At 40.4% G+C, this 9,116-nt stretch overlaps 1 protein-coding gene across 7 annotated transcripts; it reads right to left on the bottom strand.

Moving 5' to 3' along the window:
• Window positions 1-620: 620 nt before the first annotated feature.
• On the bottom strand, window positions 621-9,116 carry LOC105903019. Of its 7 annotated transcripts, none has more exons than XM_031567569.2 (13): window positions 8,793-9,116; window positions 8,146-8,214; window positions 7,954-8,016; window positions 7,338-7,394; window positions 6,634-6,750; window positions 6,196-6,260; window positions 5,799-6,093; window positions 4,850-4,993; window positions 3,776-4,007; window positions 3,512-3,669; window positions 1,645-3,396; window positions 1,256-1,473; window positions 621-988 (listed from the first exon to the last, which is right to left on the bottom strand). In XM_031567569.2, exons 2-13 carry the CDS (start codon window positions 8,191-8,193, stop codon window positions 919-921), a joined length of 3,219 nt encoding a protein of 1,072 aa, XP_031423429.1. In that variant the 5' UTR covers window positions 8,194-8,214; window positions 8,793-9,116; the 3' UTR covers window positions 621-918. The 7 variants fall into 7 exon arrangements, with proteins under 7 accessions (XP_031423429.1, XP_031423427.1, XP_031423425.1 ...); XM_031567567.2 differs by having other exon boundaries at window positions 5,799-6,076; window positions 6,128-6,260; XM_031567565.2 differs by having other exon boundaries at window positions 5,799-6,017; window positions 6,069-6,260.

The following is a 9,116-nucleotide window of genomic DNA, read 5'->3' on the forward strand; positions in this document are numbered from 1 at the left end:
TTGGGCCTACTGGGAAGCTTGTGCATGACGTCAACAAAGTTCTTATCACTGATATTGGTTCTTATTATCTGGCAAAAGGTTGCTACCTTTACTACTCTTCATTTCAGCCACTTTGTGATTTAGTTTTAAAAAGAAAACTCTTTGTTTGACATTCCCCTTGCGATTTACAAGAACAAGGGTAAGATAAACTGCTTTTATGAATAAGGGCCCAGTCAGTGTCCCCGTTTTTCGATTACAAAGACAAAAACATGACATGTTTTGGAGGTGTTAACGTGTCTGAACTGAAAATGTCCCCGGATTTTGTCTCAGAAATCTGGTCACCTTACCTCAGACGTAATTTACTACACCCACAACCGTGAGAGAACCATAAACCAAAACGAGTCCCTCGATGCAACTGCGTGACCATGCAGTAACGCAGTTGCTGAGGTATAAAAAGGCATTTAGTCCCTGACTGTCAACACCAAAACACTAGAGGTATTTCAAACTGGCATAACAGCCTTTTTATGTGGACCATAGCCGCAACACACTTTTTCAACAGTATTTTCCTCTCAAACCTCTTAAACATGAAGCTACACTTATTGCACTAATTCATATTAGTTCAATTGTCATGGAATACAGTGTTTTACTTTTTAATTTTAGGATTTTTCCATTATTTATTGTTTATTTGTATACACCAATATATTGCATATGATACTCCATCACCAGAAATTAAAAGGAGACAGTAGGGATTATTATCAGCAGATTAAACATTAGACATTTCTTTAGTGTACTGCAATGCAAATAGTACTGTATTAATCAAATCTGTCAGTAATCTTAACAAAATGATGTCTCTTTTCAGCAAATACAGACACAGACTCTTGCAGTTTGCCTTTGGTCATTGTTATTGTGGAGCCTCGGGTCAGACTATTACAGGCTTCTTCACTCAATGCCTTTGGCTTTGAGTTCTTCTCGCACTCTCTTCATATAGCCATCATCTGGGTAGCCAAAGCTAGAAAAGAATCGAAAGTCACATTAGTGCTAAACTACGTTACGTTTTCGGCTGTTTTCTGAAACATGAGGTAAATGTAAAGATGAACTAGACAGCCTCGACAGGACTAGATTACTACAGTTGGCCTTTCTGCATTTAAATTCAACACTGTTAAACCATTTCTGTATTCTAGAAAATGTACCATGCTTGGTATCTTATGTATTGAGTTAAAATGCTAAAGACCTTTGGTGGGCAGTATCACAGCATCTATTTGATTAAATCCCCTACCTTTGTTGTCCTCCATATTGGGAGGTTTTGTGATGGATGTCGTTCCAGGTCACACAGTCATCCTGGCCACTGGTACGTGAGGTGCCCACAGTAAATATCAATCTCTGGTCAAATGCCCTTCTTAGTAGTGCAAGTATCTCCCTTCCTTCCTTGTTGTCTGGTAGGTAAGCTGTTCTATGTGCACCTTGGAATGGCCGTCCTGGCTTGGGATGCCTGCTCTGCAAAATAGATTGAACAAAATTGAGAGAAAATGGATTTCTATTATAGTTTTATATTGATGTATTGAACCTTTACTGCTGTATTCTAACTGACTACTTTTCTGGTATTCTACTTGGTTACTGCCTTACTCTGGGAAGATTAACTACAGACAAAAAAATAACCTCCCTTACCGACTGATTCCCACTGGGAATATTATAGTCAATGACGATGGTGTCACATCGTCCATACCCAGGAACGGAGGACCTGTCAATGCGATTTTTCATTGTTCCATCCGGCTGGTCTCCTTCTACTTTACCAAACACGTCTTTACACACTGGGCAGGTGGCACCCATACTTTCCACTGATTGTCTCAGGCAGTCCTTACAGAAAGAATGCCCACAGGACAGCTTCACCTCATTGTTAAACTCATCTATGCAAATGGGACACTTATCTTCTTCTCCACCTCCATCTTTTCCTCCAGGTGGTGCTCTGTGATCGTCATTTGGTCCTCCTGTTGAACCATTTCCTTTCTCCCATTTGCACTTTTCATATTCTTTTGTTTCCTTCCTTCCTGCTCCTCCTGGTTTTTGATTCTCTCCATACACACTACTGCTGGTTGCTCCATCCACCGATGATCCGCTAGCTGCTGCCCATCCTTCATACCCTTTTGCTCCATCCACTGATGATCCACTAGCTGCTGCTCGTGGTTCATACCCTTTTGCTGATTCATTGCCATATGGTCTCAAGAAATCAGCATCTTGCTCATAGCCAAGCATGTCCTTGTGTTTTCTATCAAAGACAGGTCCACCAAGCTTCTTCTCTATTTCTTTTACTGCAAAACGTAGATGATCTGGAAGGCCAATCATCATCCAGGCTCCACCGGTAGCAGAAATTTCCACAACAGCAAGAGATGGGTTCTGTTTACGGATGTCACTTAGATGCTCTTTTACCATCTTTGTTTGGGTGTCAGATATGTTTTGCAAAGGACAGCTCATAGTTGTTGTGACAATCTTTTGATAAAGAGACATCAGCGCCCTGAGGGCATTCACTTCCAGATTGACTATTTGAATCCCAGTGGACTGAGCGCTGACAGTTACATTACCATGGGTGCTATTTTCCTTGAAGTCAACACCAAATTTTTTCTTGAGATCCTTAATTTGCTTCTTGAAAGCATTCTTCATGAGCTCCCAATGGGTCTCACTAATGCACAGGCCATTGGATGAGAGAGGGTCCTTGATGTTCATCTCAATAGCTTTGGGTCTATTCCATCTAGATTCTCCATGGGGATTCTTGTTTCGGTCCTTGTCCCAATGTACCTCAGGTCTCTCTGATCTTGGATCATCCTTGTTAGCCGGCTGATTCAGTAGTCTCTCTGCTGCGGCTACATGATCAGGTGGCCCTAGCAGGATGCAGCTTTGGGCAGACGCAGTAAGCATGAGTTTGGTATCCAAACGCTGAACCAACTCCAATGCCGCACTGGGTACAGGAACAGTCACAATATTACTGGCAAATTTTGTGAAAAGGTCGATGAATTCGTTAGTAGCAACTGTGCATGAGTCGCTGGTGGCTCCACTGGTCTCCTCAACCGTAACACACACATCAGCTTTGATTGCCACTCCATGTTTGTCTTGAATGTGTTCTATTTCCTTCCTTTGCATCTGATTCAAGTACCAATACTGAAACAGTGGCACCCTCATAGGCTCTCTACTGGTCTCCATCTGGTTGGGGTTGGTGTGTTTAAACACAGTGTTGGTATTTCTTGTTACTGGCTGTCCAATAACTTGGTTGAATTCCTTGTAAAATTCTTCCACTTCTTCAAAGGTCCCATTCACTGTGAGAGTATGACTCCCTGTTTTGTGTTGTTCAAATATGCACAGGAGTTTCTTCTCAAGCTGAATTTCAAACTTCCGGACATCCACAACAGCACTCACGGTCATTGGGATCTGTAAAAAAAAAAAAGCTGTTTTTATCCAGTTCTGTGTTTCAAAAAACAGAAATGCAGTGATATTAATTGTTATTAATTGCAATTATATTAACTGAATTAATTTGTAAACATGCCTCTTGTGTTTTTTGCACAGAACTTCCATATTTGTGTATGGGTGCTGACACTGGAGGCTCATCTACTGGCACTGTGGTTCTGAAGTGCACAGTGGCTTTTTCATCTCTATCCTTGAAATTCAGTGGTGCTGACTTCATGTTCAACAGCATTTCACAGGCTGAAATAAATTATTCAACTATTAATATACTGCATGTGTCCTTATGACAAAAGACCAATGACATACTCAGAATATAAAACCACTGGACAAGAGCATCTTTTCTTACCTGATGAAGGGCTTATTATAATCTTGGCTAAAAATGGAGCGTCCAAAATATATAGATCGGAGACCTCAATACTTTGTTCAATCTCCTTCAAGTCTTTGTTGAAGAATGACTGCAGGGCCTTCTTTACCATTCTCTCCCATTTTGGTGGCTGTTCTTTTACTTCCCATTCTATTTCCACAATGACTGCTGCAACATCCTGGGGTTTAGACAGCATCTCATCCTCTGATGGTTTCTGTTTGAAAATAATTAAGCCTACAAGTTATTAAACATGCAACAGGACCTGGGACCTGATCTGGTATAAAGTGCCACACACCAGATTAACTAAACTAAGGGATGTATTTCATTTTCAAAAGCCCATCTGAGCCATTACCTCACATATAATTAAACACTGACTATCAGTGTATGAGTGTTTATTATACACGCCATGTTCAAGTAATATTTGTCCTTTAAAGCAGCAATAAGGAGTTCTGTTCCAAAACTAGCAAGCTAACTACCTAAAAGGCATGCAAAAACCTTGCAAACACCACCAACAGCTCAGTTGACACCGATAGTAGCTTGCCAAGACACTAACTGGCAATGTTATGCTGTGAAAGCTTTTCTTCCATTTTTTCCACGGTATTCTAGCCCAGTATACAGACCTACATAGGGCATATCCTGGATGACTAGAAGGAAAGACACAGGTGTTTATCTGTTCTTCACATGACCATATGCTTAAAAATGAATTTGAGGATGGTACCAAAATACCAAAACTAGTTGCCTATAAAACCATACCTCAAAAAGTGTCAAATTGTTGCATAGTGTTACTTTAATGTCATTGAAACCTATTTTTAGCGTCTGAAACTTACTGCAGGGAAATTACAAGTTAATCTAAACATGAATAACTAACTTTGTAACATATTCTAGGATAGATAAACAGACCTGTCACCATGCACTATGCACATACAATGTAAGAAAAGCTTTCACCACAGAACAGCACCACTATATCGCCAAAAGCAGAGATCACATCTATTTCCATCCCACTGCAAGTCTCTGGTCTACTGGTCTAAGTACAGAAAAGCAGGAGTCTTCTCTGACCGTTTCATCCGGGTCTTGGGACCTCAGGCGTGAGAGCTTCTGCTGTGACGTCGGGCCTTTAGCCCCATCACGCCATCCTCCTGGAAACCCCATCAGATTTCCTGCCGGTCCTGGAGCCTGGAATTGTTGCATTTGCGTCTGACCCTGAGTTAAACATTCAAAACACAGTATTAATGAAGAAGCCTTATATACAATTCATCTCTTGTACTTGTAGAAATTATGTTTTTCTACTGTCCCTGATAAATAAACATTAGAAACAGCATCAAATGTTGAGAGGTGCTCTTCAGATGCAGGGGCCTTAGCGCATCTACTTGAGATGAGACCATTCAAATGGATTAACGTTTGGGGTTAATGCATGATAGTAACAATACATGGTGCAAAATACACTATGCATGAACTCATTTTGGCTTGTAGATATGTACCCACATTTAAACTGTCTGTGTACACTTAAAGCAAATGAAGTCAAATATGTTCTGCAGGTGCTTTATCAAAATGGCAAAAATGGATTTACTGGAAACTTGCTCTGGGTAGAAATGAGTCTTGAAATGCCTGCATGCCAATCTGTAATCGCTGTAATTCTGTCTGCGCTGAAGGATAACTGGAGGGTATAGATTAATTTCAAAACTAAAACTAATTATGAAACATGAATTAATATTAACTTTAAAGGGAAGACATACGACAAAGGTCTACAGAATTTATTATTATTATTATTATTATTATTATTCTCGTAAGCCTTCTAATATTTATTTTAACTCTTTTCTTGGTCGCCAGCAAAAAGCGCAGGCTGAAAACTGCTAGGTCATAGTATTCTTCAAACAATGTCCCATTAATGTACATCACAGTGCTGTGAGACTTCCTGTTAATGTACACCACAGTGCTATGCGACTTCCTGTTAATGTACACCACAGTGCTGTGCTACTTCCCAATTTACATCATTGTACTCACTTACCCCTGTATCTCCAATGGGCTGATGTCCAAGATGCTGTGATGTATTGGGTGCTGATGTATCTCCACTGGGCTGATGTCCAAGATGCTGTGATGTATAGGGTGCTGATGTATCTCCACTGGGCTGATGTCCAAGATGCTGTGATGTATAGGGTGCTGATGTATCTCCAATGGGCTGATGTCCAAGATGCTGTGATGTATAGGGTGCTGATGTATCTCCACTGTACTGATGTCCAAGATGGTGTGATGTATAGGGTGCTGATGTATCTCCAATGGGCTGATGTCCAAGATGCTGTGATGTATAGGGTGCTGATGTATCTCCACTGGGCTGATGTCCAAGATGCTGTGATGTATAGGGTGCTGATGTATCTCCAATGGGCTGATGTCCAAGATGCTGTGATGTATTGGGTGCTGATGTATCTTTCAAAGGTTGCTCAGTTATGGCCGTTGCATATGTGGGAATACCCTGAGAGAGTAAAGGATGGAAGTGCTGCAAGTTTATAGCTGTGACTTTCAGGTGATCAATGGAATTCATGGGAAGTCAAGGCACAGAAAGGCCATTTTATATGGCTTCCTCACATTGATGGGTACTGCCATGTTTTCATGACTAAAACCATTACTTAGAGCAGCTATGTCTCACTCTAAACCTTAGCTGTAATTAAACACATTTCAGACAAATATTCTTATACTATACTTATAATAACCTGCGCAGCATGAGTACTCAATTTGGGTTTGCTATAGCAGGTCTGGGATTATGCATGAGAGCTATCTCAACAAACTGATAAAACTTCTGGCACCCCCTGAACATACAAACTCGATACATAAATCTATTATTTTACCTCAGGGTATGTAGCATTTTTGGGTTCATCGCTGTGATTCTGTGCCTGTGTTGCTGTCCTATCTACAAGCACAGAGGAGGATCCTGCGGCGAGGAGTGTCCCTGTGGTGGAGACCTGCTGGAGAATGAAATGGTAATGCTAGGCATCAATGGAATTTAGAGACTAAAGCTAATGATTACTGTTCTGCAGCCTTAAAGCAGCACAACAGAGTTTTTGGCTTGGACCTCCCCCTAGCGGCTAAACCTAGCGAAACCTGTTGAAATTTGCTTTCCTCGTTTATGACAAACTAGCGAGTCAACAACTTTGCTAACACAGTCAAACATCAAGCAAGTGCAAGACAAGACAAGACAAAGCAGGACCGCAAATAAACTACTTACTAATCCAGCAGAAAGATGGCTAGCTCTGAATCATGACTAGTGCCAGGACCGGGCGGCTCCAGAAATCCTACATAGCACAGTATTTTCCCTAGACCCCTGATGGCAATGGCGGATAGACCATTCTCCATATTAAAAGTAATTGTAGCGGCACCATTTTTTTCAAGCTGTTATTTTAAGGTAGAATTGTTACATAATGTTACTTTAAAGTCTGGCTCCTTATAAATAAAATAAAAAAATACATTGTATTCATCTTGACCATTACAAAAGTGCATCAATTTCTACATCATATCTGCACAACATGATTCTTTTTTGACAACGTGGACCAACCTGGTCACTCGTGCCGGCAAGACTGTCCGTGTTCCCATCATCACTCATCTCCACGTCCTGTATTTAGAAGAGATAAACGATAGACTGTTAACCTGTGCCACACTGACCCCTGTTGGTAGATGGGGGTGTGGCATGTGTCTTTCCAACAGGTTCGGAGATTCTGATAATCTGGTCTGTCTGGCTTCTGCCACTTCTGGAATGTGAAGCTTTTCCTTAAGTGTGTGATGTGAATACAAAATGAGTTAGACAGTTACTCTAAAATGAGTTAGACAATAACTATTGTTGGCAGTAAACTAAAAAAATACATGCTTTCATGCATGTATGTACATTGAACCCATGGCTGTATAATGAAGCACTTGAACTTGTCAGAGATCAAAGGGCAACAGCAACAACAAACTTTGACTCCACAATGAGTCTGACGGCTGCTTCATGTTTCTCATACTTTTGAAAAAAAATAAAATCCTCATGCCAATAGGCCTACAACAATGCCTGAAATAATGTTTAGCAGTGTTTAAGTCAAATAGAAAATAAAGTCAGAATAACGTTTGTATCATATTGTGACCAAGCAATGTACACCATTCTGACAAATATGCTGATTATTCTTAACAACCTATACCTCAGTGGCTTGCTGTTGGTATGTCGCTGACTGCCATAAGCCCTGCTGTAAGAGTGGGGATCCCTGTAAAGAATAAAGAATATGAGTCCTGCTGTGAGAATGGACTATAGGATCTTGTTATTATCAGCCCAAGTTTCTTATTTTTTAGTTTTAGTTTTTTTACTGGCTGTCTTTCAAAACTAGGCTACTCACATTGCTTGCTGGTGTGGCGTCCAGCTCCATTGGTGTATCTTTGTCCATTTCTACCTGTTGTGTGCCAACCTATGCAGAGAATATATTTATTATATATTTATTTATTTATATTTATTTCTAGTTTCCTGGAAGATCATATTTCAATGACTGTCCAAATAGGAATAGTTTGGAACTTGAATGTTGTATTTTTGTGTCACATTGAAGTTAATTCAACTGCGCAAAACGAGATTAATCACTTTCGTTTCTGTGGCTGAATCAAGCGACGACGTTAAGGTCATTTGACGACAATCCAGAGAAACAAATTGTTTTTAATCCGTCTGCTTCTGTATGCCTATGACCATTATTGCCTAAATGAATGGTAGGTTATATGACGTTTTCGTCAGGATACTCTGTTGGATTAAGGCTGTTGTTTTAACTGCAGCCAAAACACAACCGTGTGAATTATGGGCAGTAGTTGCATGCAGAGTTGCATGGTAGCCCATTTCTTAGGCTAAGCAGTTGTCTACTTTTGGTGATTATTACTGACTTTCAGGAAACCGCAGTTATATCTTAAAGACTGGCAGCCTACACAACAACTCCAAACTCGGGTTATTTAGAACAAATTATTTAGTTATTTAGTCACAAATGTCGACAAGAAATGTACTTACTCTTCTTCTTTCTTACGTCTCTCTAGGTTGTCGGGTTCGGGCTCTTTTGATTCCGGTTAGGGTAGTTACACCTTATCTATTCATTGAAAACGAAACTGAAAGGTTGGTCACAATGTTTCACGCCTTTACATGGTCATGGTGAACGATGTGTTCAGCCAGGGATAGCAACACGGCCATTAGACACATGCACTACTAACTCTACAGCTAATAGGTTATAAGACTACATTATCGTCTGAAGCCAGACAAATGGCCCTGTAATCGGCTTTCTGTCTCTTACACCAACTAAGTCTGGAATAGTTGAGTACTCCCTTTTTTCGAAAATCA

The sequence above is a fragment of the Clupea harengus genome, chromosome 5 (assembly GCF_900700415.2).
Source record: "Clupea harengus chromosome 5, Ch_v2.0.2, whole genome shotgun sequence".
Lineage (NCBI taxonomy): Eukaryota > Metazoa > Chordata > Actinopteri > Clupeiformes > Clupeidae > Clupea > Clupea harengus.